General features: G+C 51.2%; 1 protein-coding gene across 2 annotated transcripts in view; it reads right to left on the bottom strand.

Moving 5' to 3' along the window:
• Positions 1-18,558, bottom strand: part of LOC115636748 (protein-arginine deiminase type-3-like) — a 39,135-nt gene continuing 20,577 nt past the window's right edge. The window contains exons 7-16 of one of the 2 annotated variants that reach the window (XM_030537209.1): positions 13,258-13,436; positions 11,981-12,084; positions 11,183-11,294; positions 10,647-10,754; positions 9,551-9,702; positions 7,374-7,518; positions 6,379-6,472; positions 5,384-5,463; positions 4,203-4,328; positions 1-1,422 (exon numbers count right to left, since the gene is read on the bottom strand). In XM_030537209.1, the coding sequence (XP_030393069.1) occupies positions 1,189-1,422; positions 4,203-4,328; positions 5,384-5,463; positions 6,379-6,472; positions 7,374-7,518; positions 9,551-9,702; positions 10,647-10,754; positions 11,183-11,294; positions 11,981-12,084; positions 13,258-13,436 (1,334 nt within the window). In that variant the 3' untranslated portion in view covers positions 1-1,188. The remainder of the gene's footprint in view (positions 1,423-4,202; positions 4,329-5,383; positions 5,464-6,378; positions 6,473-7,373; positions 7,519-9,550; positions 9,703-10,646; positions 10,755-11,182; positions 11,295-11,980; positions 12,085-13,257; positions 13,437-18,558) is intronic. The other variant, XM_030537210.1, reaches the window with a different exon arrangement.

The raw sequence follows: 18,558 nt of genomic DNA, 5'->3' as shown, positions 1-18,558 counted from the left end.
TTTACCCTTTAATTCTAAAATAAATCAACTGGACTATAAATATTGTACTTACATTTCAGTGTACAAAGCAGTATCAACAAGTCATTAGGTATGAGATTTTTTTAGTTTGTACCGACTTCGCTAGTACTTTTTATGCAGCCTGTTGTAAAATTAGGCAAATAGCTAGATGAGTTGATGTACCCCTGGAAGACCGTTGCATACCCCCAGGGATGCACATACCCCTGGTTGAGAACCACTGCCTTAAATGACAAACCAACCACAAAAAATAAACCACCACCTTGCATAGAAAGTTGCAGCTCCCCCAGTGAATGGGTAGAGGAGCGAACCCAGGCAGACAGGTTCAGATTTGACTACTCTCCCTAACTTGTAGCTTTTGCTTTCTGTAGCAGAAGTGGGGCCTCGTGCTTGAAGCTGGAGTTGGCTTTTTTTCAACAAAATATGTAGTTTCATCAAAGCCGACCCAGGGAGGAGGGAGAGAGACCCTGTAGCCTGGTGGTTAGGGCACGGGCTTGGAATGTGGGAGACTCAGGTTTACACCCTGAATCAGAGCGAGCTGAGATGAAAACAATCTGCTTTGAATGAGGCCGAACAGGGACTTGTCTTCTGCATCCCAGCTCAATGCCCTCCCCACTGCCTGCATCCCTTCAAAAACCTTGAAAGTTGCCATGTGAGGGAATTGTCATCCTCCAGTCAGCTGTAGTTAAGGCACAGAACTGGGACACTAGACTGTTCTGTTCCTGGCTCTGCTACAGTCTTCCTGTGTGATCTTGGCTACATCACTTAACCATTATGTGCCTCAATTTCCCCATCTGTAAAATGGGGCTGATAATACTTCTCTACCACACAGATTAGGATAAATACATGGTGATTGGGGGCCTTATAGGTACCCAGGTAGCTGTAATAAATTAGGTGAGACACACCTCTTTAAGGTCCTATATTTGATGAGAGGCAAGGAACGGGTGGGGATTACAGTCCCAGCAAACTGTCCGACTTGTGCAGCTGAGAAGAGGATGGGGTAGCTAGCGATTTCCTATGCAGGTTAGTAAGAGGTTTTTTTAGAAAGCAGTGTTTTTATTGAAGTTACAAATTCAGTGGTGGGTGAAGTGAACCCCGGGAAACTGTAGATCACATTCAGCTTTTGTTCCCTCCTCTTGAAAAAAGCAGTGAGTTTTATATCACCCCCTCTGCTCAGGGGATCATGTTCCACCACTTGAAGGAGAAGGGTTTCCTGCGGACGTTGGTGCCGCAATGGACCTCCCCTAGTAGAGTGTGGTAGGTGAAAAAGTCATTGATGAAGGTGCACGTCAGGCCCAGCGGCTCCAGCAGGGAGCGAACCTTCTCTTCCAGGCAGCACCGCCCGTCGACCATCGGCCCAAACGGCTTCGGGATGCCCAGGTGTTTCCCCAAGACGATCATGTTCACCTGCAGCCAGAAGAGGAAGGATAGGATGGGAGCACTGAATATATTGTTACAACAGCCAGACGCATTCCTTTAAGGATTTCACTTTAGTGTCTTCTGCATAACTTCAGTGTGAGGAAAGAAAGAGATTGCACAGCCAAGTGTTGGGGGATACAGTGAAGACTCAAGGCACAAAATTCGGCTGCAGATCCAGACACCCCAAAAATTGGCATAAGCCCCTCTGCTACTGAGATTTTTTTTTTTTTTTTTTTTTAAACAACAAGGTGTAGGATATTGACTCCTTGTTATACAGACCCTGGCAGGCAGTGCACTGATGGGTCCCACCCAGAACTTGGGGGTTGCTGAATATTTCTGAGCTGAGGATCTCAAAGTTGGGCCACAGCTTAATGCTGAAATTCTCAGAGGCACTAGTTCCCTCTCCTGTTTGTGAGTGGGAGAACGCTTCCCTTCCCATGCGTCAATGTGTACGGCAGGCGAGAGGGTCCATGCCACCACCCACCATCCCCGTGGCACCAAGAGCAATTGCCCTCCTGGACAAGGACAATAGGGAAATCAAGGCAGCTGAGCCGTTCTTAAATACAGTGTAGCAGCTGGAAATGGGAAGAAGCAAGAAACATGTGATCAGTGTTCTGTTCTATGCATCTGGTGAAGTGGGCTGTAGCCCACAAAAGCTTATGCTCAAATAAATCACAGAATATCAGGGGGTCATCTAGTCCAACCGCCTGCTCAAAGCAGGACCAATCCCCAGATTTTTACCCCAGTTCCCCAAATGGCCCCTTCAAGGATTGAACTCACAACCCTGTTAGACTCTAAAGTGCTACATGTACTCCTGTTCTTAGTGTAATTTCTACAGTTCCTAACTGATGGATAAAAGAGTTTTGAGTTACATGGTCTTGCCTGAGCCAATTGGATTATGTTTAGCCATCAAGCAGAGAGGGTCTCCATTCTCATAGAAAATATTGTACAGTTAATGGAACGCGACTCCCATGGGTGTCCCTGGCCATGCTGCAACCCGGGTTAGCTAGTCTCTGCTGAGGTCTCCTTGGCTATGCCTACACTGCAATAAAAACCCTGTAGCGCCGAGTCTCAGAGCCTGGGTCAGCCGACTCGGGCTGCAAGGCTAAAACTAGCCGTGTAGATATTTAGGCTTGGGCAGGAGCCTGGGCTCTGAGACTCTCCCGCCTCGCAGGGGTTCAAGCCCAAATGTCTACACTGCTATTTTATAGTCCAGTAGCCTGAACCATGTACGCCCAAGTCCACTGACCCAGGTCAGCCATGGCCCTGCCTCAGCTCTTATTGCAGTGTGACTCTGCTAGAGCGGGAGGTGGGATTTCCAGCCGCGGAGATATACCCACTCTAGCGCTGACTGAGCTAGTGCACTAAAAATAGAAGCGTCGCTGAAATCCAAGGCAGGTTCTCAGGGTGGCTGCCCCATCCTGCTTCTATTTTTAGCAGGCTGGCTTGATCAGAACTTCTCGCTCCAGCGTGGCAGAAGAGAACGATTTTGCTGTTCTGCATAGACAGGAGGCAGCGCTTCTCAGGCAAACTCTAACGTACCATTTTAGGATCCACTTTTATTTTCAGCTATTTTTAATTATGAATCACCAATTATCACGGTGGTGCCTAGGGGCTAAGATCAGGACCCCACGGTGCTGAGCACTGTCTGAACACAGCCCCTACCCTGATGCGCTCCTGACAAGGGGCCTGACCTGAAGTCAATGGAAAGGTTCCCAGGGACTTTAATTGAGCTTTGGAGTGGGCCCAGAAGATGGCCAGGCACCTAAAGGAGGCAGCATTGTCTAGTGGAAAAAGCAACTATCCTGAGACTCAGGAGACATGGCTTCTATTCCCAGCTCCACCCCTCGCTTGCTTGGGCAAGTCTCTTCCCCACTCTAGGTCTTCCTTTTCCCCCATCTGTAAAGTGGGTGTAATGATACTGGTCTCCTTTGCAAAGTGCTTTGCGATCTCCTGATGGAAACGCTCTAGGTATTGTTAATTAAAGCACCATTGTCAACCCTAAGATGAATCAGCGTGTGCATCCCCTCCCCCACAAAACCCCAAATCCTATCACACTGTCTGAAAAATCATGCAACATTGACCTTTTTTGGATTTGTCTCTGTTTTCCAAGCCATTACGGGACTTCACATGTTCAGCTTTCCTTCACAACCATGAGGCTTATGAAGCGAAAAAGCAGAGATTCTCATGCAGTCACTTGACTCCAGTGGTTGGCGCTTTAAGGAAAAACAGCTGCCCCAGAATCGGGAGTCAGCAACACTGATCCCAATAAAATTACAAGAGCTGACAAAGCTATGAAGAAGGCTGGACTCTGAAGGGGCTGTCCGAGGAGGAGGAGGACTTGTAATGAAGATTAGCCTTGTACTCAACAAGATTTGAATGTTTTCAGCGAAACCCAGTCCCTGGAGAAGAATCCAGTAGGACTGGATGAAAATTTTCAGGTGAAACTGTTTTTCTGGTGAAAAATGCAGATTTGGTAACAGAGATTTTTGTGAATTCCGGTTGGTTTGGCCAAATTGGAGAAACAAAACAAAACAAAACAAAAAAGTCTGCAGAAACTCAGTGTTTTGTTTTTACATTTTTTAAATGTTTTGATTTTTTCACTAAAAAGGGACTTTTTGTTGCAAGATTTCCTTTAGTTTTGCGTTTTTAAATCAGAACTATTTAAAAATAGTCTAAAATGAAACATTTCATCTGAGCCAAAACCTATTTTTTAAGCCCCAGAAATGCAAGAAAACGGAAGAGGCCCTTATTCCCACGACTCTTACCATGTCTGGGAAGAAAGCACTGGCTTCCTTCTTGATTACCGTGAAGAGCTGTGGGAGGTCGATGATGTCTTTCTCGCTCAGGCCCAACTCCTGTTTCAGGATGTCTCTGTTCCAGTCGATGCAGCTCTGGGGTGGAAGGACAAGGTCACAAAACTGTTCCTGCTACAGGTAGCTCTGGGAGGAGCAGATTGGAGAGGCAGCGTTTTTGCTGTCTCTTCAGTAAGAGATGATGTGGGATGGAAGTAAATTGGGAATCGAAATGGAGACAGAACCTCACCTGGAGGGATGGTTGTGGCGGCATGTGAAACCCGAAACCCAGCCATGAACCCAACTCCCCTTGCTAGGGCCTCATATCAGATCTGAGATAAAATCGAGGCAAAGTCTTCCCTGGCTACTTCACTGCTTCTCCAGCTCCACTGTGAATCTGGACATGCTCAGTGCTTCCCATGCTCTGTCTCCAGGGCCGCCCAGAGGATTCAGGGGGCCTGGGGCAAAGCGGGGGAGCTGCGGTGCTTGTACTCACCAGCGACGTTCCAGGTCTTCGGCGGCATTTCAGCGGTGGGGGGCCCTTCAGTCGCTCTGCGTCTTCGGCAGCACTGAAGGGCCCCCCGCTGCCGAAATGCCACCGAAGACCCAGACTGCCGCCAGGCCAGGCCTCATGGGGCCGCTGCGGAGTCCGGGTCAAATTGCCCCACTGTCGCCCCCGGGCGGCCCTGTCTCTCTCAGCTGCCCCGAGGGTTGCCATGCAGTAGCCCTGACCTGCTCACTGTTGGACATAGCCATTTCCGCTACTTTGGCCACAAAGCCACCTCCTCTTCCCTTCATAAATAACCCATTTTAACACAGTACTTCATCCCCGTTGAGCTAGAGCACGGCCCATTGTGTGTAAAAACGGGACAGTCTGAGTGCAAGAAGCTCAAAAAAAATCGGATTTTCTTAGTAGTGGCAAAATCCCATTTTCAACATGGCTGTGTGTATTGTGAGCAGCCCCCTTACAGCAGCCTCTCTAGGCCACATCTCCAGTCTGCCACGAACTGCTTCCAACCAGGCATTTTCAGTAAGGTTCTCACATGCTACAGTGATCGGTTCTTACACCGGCACCTAGATGGACAGAAGGATCAATCGGGTGACCAGAGTCCAGCATCCAGTATCGCTGAGTTATCACTGTCTTCTGTCCCTACCTGAACGTAGTCGTTCTCCCTCCTCAGGGTTTCATTGGCCAGAATCTCATCTATTGTTGTGGTGGTGACTGTCTCTAACTCTGTAAGAAGAAATAAATTTAACAGATGAATGAAAATTCACACGCTAAGCAGGGATGTACATGTAACCCACGTGCATCTATAGATCGATCCAAGAGCCTTGTTTCAACTGGTCAGAAAATGGTTTCTTTTTCCCAGGGGAAGTTGTGACAAAGTGTCATTTATGTCAAAATTTTTGACAGGAAAAAATTTAGAGGAGGGAGGGATAGCTCAGTGGTTTGAGTATTGGCCTGCTAAACCCAGGGTTGCGAGTTCAATCCTTCAGGGGGCCATTTAGAGAACTGGGATAAAAATCTGTCTGGGGAGTGATCCTGCTTTAAGCAGGGGGTTGGACTAGATGATCTCCTGAAGTCCCTGCCAACTCTGATATTCTATGAATACCAAAAAATTAAAACTCACTCAAAAAATATATGCTGCTGTCATGCTTCATGGTGGTTGTAATTCAGGTGCCTCAAACTCTCATTCTTCTCAACTGATTAGGTACCTTGGAAGGATTACATGTCCCATGATGCACTGCCTCCTCTCTTCAACAGGTGAGACTGCAGTGCATCATGGGAACCCCAGCCATGGTGTAGCCTGGGAGATGTCATTTATTCCAGGAGCCTAGTCTATAGAGAAGATTTGCACATGAGGCACCACACAGCACAACTAAAGAGAAATGTTACCTTTTTCTGGGGACATGGGGGGAATGAAAAATCAAAGTTTGTGTGGATAAACTTTTTCCTCAACAAAATTTCCTGCAATTGAAGAGTTTCCATTAAAACAGTTCTGACAGGAAGTTTTTGAGCGGCTCTTTGCTGAGCTGTCCTGGGCCCGTAGAACAGCTTGTTGAGGTTCACCACGGATGGAAACTTCCGGATGGTTTGTTCTAAAGTGTGAAGTGGTGCGGGAGAGAGAAAAACGCTGAGCTATCCTACCTTCAAACAGCCTGGCTTCTCCATAGCCCTCTTCCTGCTTCTCTCTGAACAGCTTGTAACAGGCACTGGGGCTGGCTAAGAGCAGCTGGAAACCCTGTCGAGAGACAAACCAGTTCAGTGACAGATCTTTGCCATTCACTCAAATTGCACATTACAGACCCTCTGCCCACTGGATTCAGTCTACAAGGAGCGGTTGCAATAGTCTGGATGAACAGGTGTGGTACCCACACTCATTACACTCTCCCTGGAGCGAGGTAAATTCAGCTTGGAAAAAGAGGGATCTTGCAGAGCAGAGTGCCACATGTTTTTACCTCCCTAAAATGTACAGGTGTCTAGAAAGCACATGGCAGTGCTGGAGCAGACGCGTGGTCTTGGGGCTTGAGGATGGAACTGGAATTCAGGAGCTTCAAACTGGACACTGACTTATCCTTTGGCATTTGAGTAAGGTACAGTTTATGCCTCAGTTTTCTTACCGGTAAGAGTATTTGCCTGCATAGTTCACAAAGGCTTAAGACAGCCAGTTCCTCAGCTGGGCTAAATCAACAGAGCTCCACTGACTTCAGCCTGATCTTCTCAGAGGCATGATCACCACCATCCCTTGCCCCCAATCAGCCTCTCAGAGCCCTTCCCCCTGAGTGCTTGTTCAAGGAGAGGGTGAAGCAGACGCTAAGTCCTTGTTTGCTGGGGTCCAGCTGGCCCCCTGCGTTCGCACATGCATTGTGCACGTGGACACATTCTGAATCATGAGGCCACTGGTCTAGCTCCTACAGCACCATGTCGATGTTGTTACCATTCCAGACCGGGTTATGCCTGGTTTGGTGCTAGACACATTCTAGGGAAACTTGGTCTCATGGAAAAGAAGGGACAGCAGGTCCCGGACATCCCGCCCAGCGCGCGGCACCTGTCTGCCCAGGGCTGGTCCCAGACGTCCCGCCCAGCGCGTGGCTCCCGTCTGCCCGGGGCCGGTCCCGGAGGTCCCACCCAGTGCGCAGTACCTGTCTGCCCGGAGCTGGGACAAAGCTCAGGAATTCGTCGACGTGACCCACACTCAGCCAGTCAGAGTAGAGCTCCACGGGGGCCTGCACTTTCTGGGCATAGAGGAAGTCCCGGACGGCCTTTGTCATCCTCCTGCCACCAATCCTAGAGGCCAAAGGGAAGCAAAGAGAAGAGCCAGACATATTCTTCAGTTAAGAACAGAATTGGGACGCAAGGTGGACAGGGCCAAATTAAGGCATAAATGTCACAGGCTCTTGGCTAGGCCCCGCCCACCCCTCCGGAAAGTCAGATGAAAGTACGTTTCAAAGCCCTCATGGCTGCAGAGAAAAGCTTGAAAACATGAGGCGAGTGTAACTCAGGCAGGGACGTCTGCCTGAGTTTGCCGAGAGCCTGAAATGACCGCTCTGAGAAGAACAGCCCCGTGCACCTCAGTGAGGAGCTAACTCCATGACCGGCTGATCTGGGGGCCCCGCCCAGCCAGCAACCCTGGGTGTGGCAAGAGGAGAAGAGTGCAGCAGTTCTGGCCTAGTCACATACCCAACAGCTCCTGGGGTAAGTACTGGGGTGGGAGTTAGGAGAGGGCTACTCTTTCTCCTGCCTCTGTGGGAGGGCAGGGTAGGCCACCCTCACTCCAAGCAGGGAGCAACACCATGAAATGGAGATGGGACACGGGCCCCCTTGTTATGGCGTGTCTGTGACCCCAGATTCCCTTCGTCTAGCACTAAAGGCCGATAAACTCTAGAGCAGTGGTAGGTGTGTCACTGCTAACCTGACCGTTCCATGCAAAGTGTAAACACTACTTGGTGGTTTGCGTAATACATTGCCAGGAAGCTGAGGCCAACAACTCAAGTTATCCCGAAATCGTCTCAACTGCACCTTGTGTAATGTGTGTCTAGAATCCGCCTCCATCAGGCCAGGGTTCCTGCTGATGCTGCTATACTTGGCCACTTCCGCCAAGGGCTTGCAGCCTGTCTTTTCATTAGCTATGTCTGTGCAGTGCCCAGCACGAGGCTTAATCTCTAGGTGTGCCTAATCTTGCCTTAGCGCAGGGAGGTGGACTAGATGACCTCAGAGGTGCCTTTCAGCCCCGCATGTCTATGGTTCTACCACGGTTGTATGCAGTGTTGTTGTAGCCGTGTTGGTCTCCGGATATTAGAGCGACAAGGCGGGTGAAGTTATGTCTTTGGTCTCTTCTTCAAGCTCTGTGTATGGTTGATTGGGCCCTCCAGGTTCTCCCAGCACGTCCTCCTCACCTCAGCAGAAAGTGCGGCCCCTACCCCTGCGTATGGTCGAAAGCGTGTCTCTCACTGGGGAATCCACCAGGACCCTTGGTAAATTGTTCTAATGGTTAATGACTCTTACTGTTAAAAAAAAAAAACTTATCCCTCACTTCCAGTCTGAATGTCCATGGCAGTCCCAGCACCTACGTTGCAAGGACACACAGAAAATCCCTAGGCCAAATATTGAAAAAAACAAGCTTTGCAAGTGATCCCTCACCTGAACGTGGCCAGATCAGAGACTTGTATCACTACAGAAGCCTGGACATAACTGTTGCTTGACCACACACTGATTAGCTCATCAGATGCTTCTGGGTAGCTTGACTGGATACTAGTTGCAGGACATTAGGCATCAAATAAGAGATGTCCGTTAAAAGACAGACCCAGTGGTTAAAATACTTGGATGTCCCTGTGGTACACAGCATGTCATGAGGTTCTTCTGTCAGCTTTTTGGCACTGAGACCAGCTTTTTGTTCGCTGTTTGTACAGCGTCCAGCACAATCAGATCCTGGCCCAAGACTGGGGCTCCTGCATCCTACCACAGTGCAAATAATAAATTATAGTCCTGATGAGTAGGTGCTCCACCAGTGTAAGACAGTTCTGTGATGAATTAAGTGAAGGACTGCAGCAGTAGGCATGGAGGAATTCGCTCAAATGAGCAATTCAGTTGTTAAATATCCATCTTGCTGTGGGATGGGAGTAGGTTGTACCCCTTTCTCTGTGTATCTATATCCAGAGCTGTCACTTTCCCTACTGCCAAGCTTCCCTTCATCCTCCGCTCCCCTGGCACTGATATTCCACTGGTGCACACGTAACTTTGTCTTGTTGCCACAACTACGCCTATTGTGTCTCCTCCTAGCTGAGCTCAATGTGTCCCGAACCAGGCTCACGCCTCTCACCTAGGGAAGCTGCTGCCAATGAGAATCCTCCCCAGGGGATACTCCTTCCCTTTGACGGTCACTGGAGGGCTGACTTCCAGGTTCCCAAAAGAGTCAAGGCTGGAGACCTTTTCATTAGAAGGTTCTCGGGTCACGTAGCCAAAATCAGGGCCCTTCCAGGGAACAAGATGACAATGAAATTGAGAGCAGTGAATTGCGTAACTCAGACAAGGTGAGGCCCAGGCCTTAAATGGGTATGTGACACCAGATACATTACACCCTGCTGCAATTGAAGCAGGTAAAGTTGCAGCCTCATGGGGCTGGTGTTGGTGCTAAAAGCTCTGTCTGGAGTGGCCAAATGAAGAGGCACCATGGTCCAGTGGAAGAGTGGTCCAGTGGACTGGGCACAGCATGGCAAGTCAAACCTACATTAGTCTATTCCCAGCTCTGCCATCAACTCCCTGTAAGACCTTTGTTGAGCCACTTTGCCTCAAGGTGCCTCAGTTTCCCAATATGTAAAATGACGGCATTCTCCCCTCACCCTTTGCAAATAACTTGAGGTCTGTGGATGGAAAACCTTACAGAGCCCTACGCTTGGTATTCTGAATACAAGTTAACATGGCTGCACATCTGGCTGTGAAGAACAGAACCTGAGTCAATCCTACAGCCCCCCAAGGAGTCTGAATTCCATCGCAGGGGCACGGAGCTGGACGGAAACCAGATTTTCTATTTCACAAAAAATAAGATACTTCAACATTTTCTGCTAAACAAAATGACCCAAAAAAGTTTGTTTTGGGTCGATCAAAACATTTTGATAAAATCCCCAACATTTCATCTTGATTTTGACCTTTAACTTTTAAACAAAAATTATAGTAAAAAAACCCCAATGAATTTAGTCTTGGAAAGTTCTTTCAAAATGAAAAATCCACGTTCCATTCTGAAAAACACTTCATTCCATTTTTTTAATGAAATCTGGTCAAAATCGATGCATTTTTCAAAGTGTCTCAATTGCTGAAAAATGCATTTTCTGTCCAAAAACCCCAAAGCCTTTCAACACAAACTTTCCGACGAGTTGGTGTGAAATGGAGGGCTGGCATCGCTAGACAGCGTCACATACCAAGATGCTCTTAAAAGGGAAGTCCTGCAGCTTTCCATCCCTGGGCGAGTCGAAGACCACGGGAAACGTTTTATGGGGAGCCTGCACGTAGCCAAACTCCATCTCGTCCTGTTAGAGGGGACAAAGAGAATGGCAAATAAATAGCCAACTAAGCCAGGCTCGAACCAGAACCTGCAGAATTGATTGCTGTCGATTTGGATGGGCTTTGGATCAAGCCTACATGGGATTGCTGTTGTACCACTGCTGAACAGACCCTTTCGCAGCAGCTTAGAGACCAGGCATGTTCTTCGCTTCATCCCAGTGTGTTCTTGGAGCGACCTCTTTAGAGTGTTCGCTCCACTGCTCCAGCTTTGAACCTCGCTGGTTTCATCCAGGGACGCTTGTGATGCAGCAGGATGTGACCAAGCTTTATGACCTGCTCTGCCCTGAGTGACTGACAAGGGCACGAAACACCACCCGGCAGCCATCAATGACTCCACAAGGCAGCAGAGACGCAGGGCCCACACATTTGGCTTTCTCGCTCCCGGCAGTCTGACCTGGATCCAGCGGTCGTTCCGGTTCTCCACCTCTGGGCAGACGGTCAGCTTGCAGCGGGCTTTCCTGGTGAGTTCACTCACAGCTTCCACGAAGTCGGCGTTGTCGCTCATGCTGGGAATGAAAGAGGGGAGGAGAGTGAGGCTTAAACTGGGGGATAGACGGACGCTCTCCCACCACCCCAAAAAGAGCCCGTCACTGGTGAGATCCCAGCAGGTCCAAGTCAAACAGTGGGGAATGGATTGGGCGACCGTTATTTATCCAACAGGGGATTTAGTATGTTAACGAAGCGCTAATCGGCTTGGTGCCTGAGAGTAGCCGAGCCCCTTTCCTGGATATCAAGAGGGAATTTTTCACCCATCAGTCTCACTGCCACCACTTGGGGGTTTTGGCCCAGGCGTTCTTGCCCTCCCATGGCACAAGGGCGTTGACGGAAATGGTCTAGGCTTTAACGAAGCTATTCCAGGCATGATGGGACCAGGGACAGCTGTAAGGTCTCCACCATCTGACTTCACGTGCCCAAAGAGGCCCATCCTTATACAGGCTGGGTCCCAAGCAGAGGTCTTTGGAGGTGGCCTCTTCCAACTTGGCTTGCTTTTAAATCCCAGTTAGGTCCTTGGGGCTTGATCCAAAGCCCATCGAAGTCAACGGGGCTACGCGCATGTTTGATGTTACGCGTGTGCTGAAGGGCTGCGCTGGACCAGGGGCAGAGGGCTCAGCACCTTGCAGGATCAAGCACCTGGGTAGAAAATAACAGCTCGGCCCATTTCCCCATAGCAACTGACCCATCCTGCCCTCACCTGCAGACAAAGACCTCCTGAGGCCTCTGAGTGTTGGGGGTCATTATCCAGGGAGCCATGTGGAAAACCACCGTGTCTGTGAAAATCGGGGTCTCGGGAAGATTCTAGGGAGGGGGAAAGAAACAAGAGGTGATTGATGAATCTTAGTCCAACTTCGAAGATCTCTCTGGAGCGGGGAGGGCGGGGGAAGATCCCTGCTTGCATCTGACCTCTGCCATCTCTCTGCTACGTCCGGTCCTCCCCACAGGGCCTGGAGGGCAGTGACGCCTTTTATCCATCCCTTTGCTGCTCCCATGTATTTTGCCCCTTTACCCACTGTAATTCAAGCCTCTCACATGGACATTCAGCGCCTCTGCCCAGAAGGAATGGGAGGCTCAGGCCTGGCTCAAAAGGCAGGATACCAATTTAGTTGCTATTCAAAAGCAGTTTCCTCCTGTTAAGAGTTTAGCATCAAAATCCTGGCTTCGGCTGGGGTAGCCCCTCATCCAGGACATTTTTGCCTTCTCCTACCAGTGTTATGGGCCCCAGCATGAGTCAAACCAACGACCTTTGCTGCTAAAGCCTGCTGTCACTTCAGCTAAAGAAGCAACTTCGTTAACTGGCGGCAGTTGTTGGTAGTTATCCCCAAGTGAACCGGCTACTAGTTGTGGACACAGCACACTCTCTTTGCCAGTGTGTTTCATTAGTACCAAGGAGGTTGGCACAGAGATCTCCATAGCAGCAGGTATGGACCAAGCTATCCACTGGGAGAGCATATCACTCATTTACCCCATTGGGCTTTGGAGACCGTGGCTGGTTTTAGAGGCTGTGGGATGTGTTATTCCAATGCTGTCCAGTTTCCATCCCCTCTCCCCAAGCCCTCCAACAAGCCTGTCTAGAAGCAGCTTTTCCTTTGGGTGACCCACCAGAGACATCAATTCTGCAAAGGCTGCACCAACTGCAGGACTGCAAAGCTGAACCGTTCCATGACTGAAACGCCCAGCTCAGGGGATGGGGACACGAGCCCTTCAGTCCCCATGGCTGGATCTCCTACACCCACGCTGTGCGGTGCTCTGGCCTCCTCCAGTGATGGTCATGCCACGTGCAGTAGTGGCTGAACCTTTGTAGAGATTCAGATATTAAGATCCAGCAGGCCGAGGCTCAGCCCTTGCTGCTGCTGCGCCACTGAGGGGTGTGGTAGACCGGCAGAACCCGCACTAGAGAAGCCGCTCGGCAGCGCTTTTGTTCTCTCCAGCCCAGACAGGTGCAGGCCAAGTGAGCGCAGCGGCTTATTGTACCTCAACTGGGACATCCAGCAGCGTGACGTGGAAGGAAACCAGCCCTGTGAAGTCAGCGTCCGGGAAGGCCAATCCCTCCACGTAGAAGGTGTCCTCTTCTTGTCCGCTGGGACGGTCCACTATGTAGGAGAGCTCATCGGACCCCAGCACGTGCTCGTACTGGTGGAGAATGTCATCGCCTACGAATGTAGAGGATACTGACATGTCGGGGGAACCACACTGAGCACGAGGGAGCGAGCAGAGGTAGCGCGGCTGTTCTCAGCTCCTGGGGATTAAGTTTCCAGACGTGACAGGAAGTGCATTGTTGGACGAATGGACTAGACCTTGTGTAGGGCCTTGTCTACATGGAGAATTAGCCCCAGCAGTGTAGCTGCACCCGTGCAAACCTCTCATGGAGACAGGCGAAGCCATGATTTGCACCAGTGGACCCAATTCCTCACAGGAGTTATCCACCGGTGTAAATTGCAGCCTACACTGGTGCAAAGACACCAGTGCTAGCAACTGGGGCCAATTTTCATGCTAGAAAAGGCCAGAGGGATGAGACTTGAAGTCTGATAACTTCAGTCACATGAGAGGTGCTTTACTGGCCTGGAAGCAGTCTTGCTGGCTGTGCATCAGCCTCTAGTTTGGGCTGGAATTTACAAGAGAAAAGGCCGGTGCTTAGAGGTGATGTTACTCAAAGCCCCGAAAACAGCTTCATAATCTTTTAGAGTAGACAGAGAGCATCCAGTCAACGGTAGCCTTGGGATTTCAGGCGTAAACCAGCCCCACCAGCTGCCCAGGGTATGTGGTTGGATGAGTGGTTTTCAGGTGCTGGGTTTGAGAACTGAACATAGAGTGCTGTTTGGGTCACGTTATTGAAACTGATCCTGGACTGGATAAGGAGCTCATGACAAACAGTGGGCCATGCATTTCAGCTCTGAATTCATGAGACTTTCAGGGTGGGTGAAGCATTTCAAAACCACCCAGGAGTCATCGAATGTTTACAGTGAATAGTCTGACCCTACTAACAGCAGCAGGACGGATTGGAGGGGTTTATTCACCATTTATTTGCCAACCTGCTGTCTCCCCCCACTCCATTATTACAGCAGACGCCAAGGGCAGCCCCAGTTTTGATCATTTTATCCATTTCCACAGCCCAGGGTGCAGTCGCACCTCGGTGCTTACTGACAATATTTAAGAGGCATCACTTAAATATGCCCATATTGGGTACACCCAAATAACGGATGCTCCCACCTGCAGAGACGCTGGGCCCAGCTAATCGCAGTGTATGGCAAAGACTTTCAGAAAAAGGAGCCTACGTCCCTAAAGCTACATTTGGACTCCTCCAGGCATGCTCTGATTTTCAAAAGTGCCGAGCCCCCAGCAGCTTTCATGGAAATCATCAGGTGGCTCAGCAGGTCTGAGAATCAGGCAGTCTTTTTCAGAGCCCAAATGCATTCTAGGAGTCGTGATGGGGGGCACTGACTGGGAAGGGGTGAATGAGGGCCTGTGGACCCATTTGGCCCTTGTCCAGTGACACTGGCAGCAGGCATCACATGTGGACAGGGAGTTAAAAGGAGATGGCCCAGCTCAGTTTGGGGCTGACCAAGAAGGAGACGGAGCTCTACCTCCCCTCTTCCGTGGTGAGGGAAGCCTGGTTAGAGTCTGGGACAGCTTGCGGACAGGACGACCGGACCCAGGGAAACCAGTTTGAACACAGGCTCTTAACAGAAAGGTCGGGTGCCAAAGCCTCCTCGGCCAACCCTATTTTGAATTCTTGCTTTTCTCTTACTTTGGGGACTTCAGTACCCCTGGAGGGGTGGGACTCGAGCCTTCCTTAGCCAGCGGGCTAAAGCACCCTGCATCAGACACCACAAGAAGGGGTGACCGACACTTGGCAACCCCACGGCAGGGTAAGTTGGGCCCTAAAGGGGCTTTACACAGTCAGTTCTGGTTTGGAATTAGTTTGACCTACATTCGGTTCCATAAGCAGGCTTGGAAAGGTTTGATTTGTATGGGGAAGCGTTGATTTCAGCACACATGCAAACCGACCACGAAATATTTGCCTATCTGTAAATTTCAATTGTCAGTGAAAAGTGAAGAAAATGCTGCGTAAAACCTTTTTTGGGTCAAACTCCAGTGATTCAGGCTTTTGAATTAGGCTGGTTACAAACAGACTAGCGAACAGATAGTAAAAACAGGTCAGAGGTGTTGATTTAAGGGTATTTACGGTACTTTCTATATGGTGACTTGTGATGTTGACAGATTTGGGGTTGAATGGTTTATGAAGCTTTAACTCCGAGTGACAGCAGCTGCTGAAACTAAGTTATTGTTTGACAACCCCCCACCGCCACAATTCCCAGCAACTGTGAAAATATTATTGATCGAAATTATAAAAAATCAGATTTTGCCAATCCTAGGCGTAAGGCACCGATCTCCACCCCCATCAGCCTCAAGCACCGAACAAAATCGCCTTCTCTCAAACCCTCACCTTGTCCTTGCCGAGGTTTTAAGTCTGAGGCAGGGCGGTCAGGTCAGTTACCTCAAACTCTCCCAAAAGCTGCGTCATCCTTTGCCTGGAGCCCAGTGCCACTTAGAAAGGGGTGAAATTCTCCCTCTGCCTTTGAAAACCATCAAAGGAATTGCTTCCACTCTGATCCTGCCAGCCAGCCGCCCCGCTCATCCATGTACATGAGATCACTAAGACTGAATTTCCCCTGTGCACAGTGCCGGGTTTACAATGGCTCCATGGAGCCAGGCCCATGCTGAGAAGGGGCCCCAGCCTGCTTCACTTGCACTGCACCCCGAGACCCCAGTGGCTCCCCGCACCCACCACTTGCTCTTCTGGCCCTGCCTAGCAGCTGCCCAGGAGCTCCTCTCCACCCCCTGCCCTACCCCCTGTTCCTCTCAGCCCCCTGGCTGCACCCCAGTGTACCTCTAGCTCCAGGCAGTCTCTGCTTCCCACCACCTGTGCGGCCCCACCTGTCTCCCCGGAGCTGAGCCACCTGGGACTGGTGCAGAAGCCTGGCTAGTCTCAGCCTGGTGAGGGAGGGAGACAATGTGGGGGAGCTTGGCTGGGCCTCTCCAGGCAAGAGCGCTTGAGTGAGCCTGGCTGGAGCAGGTCCTGGCCTGGCGGATCACGTCACTCCCGAGAGACCAGAGCAATTCCCGGCCCTGGGACCAGCCCTGGCCACGCTGCCAGCTCAGCCTGGCAGACACAGTCGCCTCCCAGCAGGGCTGGTGAGTGAGGCTATGGGGCCAGGGTGGAAGAGTGGGTCTGTGGAGAGTATGGGGGGGTGCTTGGCTGTGAGGGGGCGGGGAAGATCTGTGTGTGTTGGGGCACTAGGGAGTGGGGGTTCTGTGGAGGGGGTGCTAGGCAGTTGTGGTGGGGCTGTGGGCAGGGGAGGCGCTGGGCAGGGGTGGTGATGTGCAGGGTGCTGTGCATTTGTGGGCAGGTTGGGCATAGTGGGTCTGGGGGCCTCTGGCCATAGAGAGTCGGGGGGTGTTGGGCAGAGGGGGTGGGGGGGCTGTGTGGTGTGGCATAGGCCCACCCCCGAGGGGAAGGGACAGGCTGGCAGCACAGGGCCGGCCAGGCCACTGTGCATCTGGTGACTGCCAGTTGGTAAGTAGTGCCCTCGCCTTGGGAGGAGCAGGGCCGCCCCTGCCATGCCCTATTGCCTCTGGCTGGCCCCTCACTCCAGGGACTGACCTCCCCGCACCATGCTGCACTGCCCTCATGGGGGCCCACAAAAGGTTAATCCAGCCCTGCCTGTGCCTCTGATGTTAGCTCCTCACCGAGCCCCATGGGACTCTCTGGATTTTCACTTCCCAGACTGGAAGAGAAGCAGGAGCAGTTGGTCTCCAGGCGCACTGCCCCTTCCCTACAACACAGCACCTCTGTCCTCCCCCAGCGACGAGGTTTTAACATCCTCTAGGAGAGCCAAGCACACGCACGGCATTTACCTGCTGCCCCAGTTCTGGAGCTGGTCATGTCTCGCTGGGCTGTCTGGTCTCAGTAACTTACTAGGGTAATACTCTCCTTTTCACTGCATCAGTAGCTGATATCATATCTTCACCAGGGCCGCCCAGAAGGGGGGGGCAAGTGGGGCAATTTGCCCCAGGCCCCCCCAGGGGCCCAGCAAGCCCTGGTCCAGCGGCGGTCCGGGTCTTCGGCGGTCTTTCAGCGGCGGGGCCCTTCAGTGCTACTGAAGACATGGAGCGACTGAAGGGCCCCCCGCCGCCGAAATGCTGCCAAAGACCCGGACCGCCACTGGGTGAGTACAAGCGCCGCAGCTCCCCCACTTTGCCCCAGGCCCCCTGAATCCTCTGGGCAGCCCTAATCTTCACTTTTACTGCCCTAACCCCAGTGCACTAATCACTTATAATTCAGATCTTCCCCAAGTTAAGAAACTGTTCTATAAAACAAACACCCCCTGTGGTGAATCAGCTAGGCTGCAGCAGGTCAGCAGAGGGCATGGGGTGGATCTACTGGGAGCAGGTCAGCAGCGGGCAGTGTGCTGGATTTAGTGGGAGCAAGTCACCGGGGGAACGTAGTGGATCATGGGAACAGGTCAACAGGGGCATGTGTTGGATCTGGTGGAAGTAGGTCTCTTTTTCCAGCTGGGGAAGACACTGGCAGGAGGGCACTTGCATGTTGGGAAGGGTGGGGCTCTGAGTGGCCCTGGAAGGAGGGTGGTGGTGGGGCAGTTGGCAGAGCATCCATTGGAGGCCCCCAGTTGGCAGCTGAATCACCTGCGGCACTTGGCTCAGCTGTGGGGCATCTGGCACACTAGTGGGGTGGTGTCAGGACAAAGGCTGGCTGGCAGCATTGCGGACACCCATAATGGGCAGCAGTGACACTTGATTACACTAGGATGTTGCACTAAAAGGATGTTAAGGTGGCACGGAGGCGTACTCAACAAAAAAAGCAGAGAAGTGCAACTGTTAAGGTTGACCAGACACCCTTAACTCTGCCCCCTCCTGTATCGGTCATTGTGATACAGTATAATTACAGCACTGCACTCTGGCCATGAGCCTCCAGCGCTGCTCAGGAGCATTCTGGAGTGCAAAGATTGCCTGTGAGTTCCCCCACTCCAGGGCTAGGCCACTGTTTCTCAAACAATACAATAGAAAACTCCAACTGTGCAAACATCCAGGCACAAGTTTAAGTACCTGAATGGTCCCACTTGAGTCACTGGAAGTATTCACTCGCTTACAGCTGAGCCTGAGTGTAATAGGGTGGTCTTTCTCTTTAAAGGCTGGGGCCCTGGGACACCCCCACCCCCAGCCCTGTTTGAGGATGGAGTCTTTTTCCAAACA

Source organism: Gopherus evgoodei, chromosome 18 (assembly GCF_007399415.2).
Source record: "Gopherus evgoodei ecotype Sinaloan lineage chromosome 18, rGopEvg1_v1.p, whole genome shotgun sequence".
NCBI classification, from domain to species: Eukaryota; Metazoa; Chordata; order Testudines; family Testudinidae; genus Gopherus; species Gopherus evgoodei.
The sequence above is the reverse complement of the archived record's forward strand: the minus strand, read 5'-3'. Positions and strand labels throughout refer to the sequence as shown.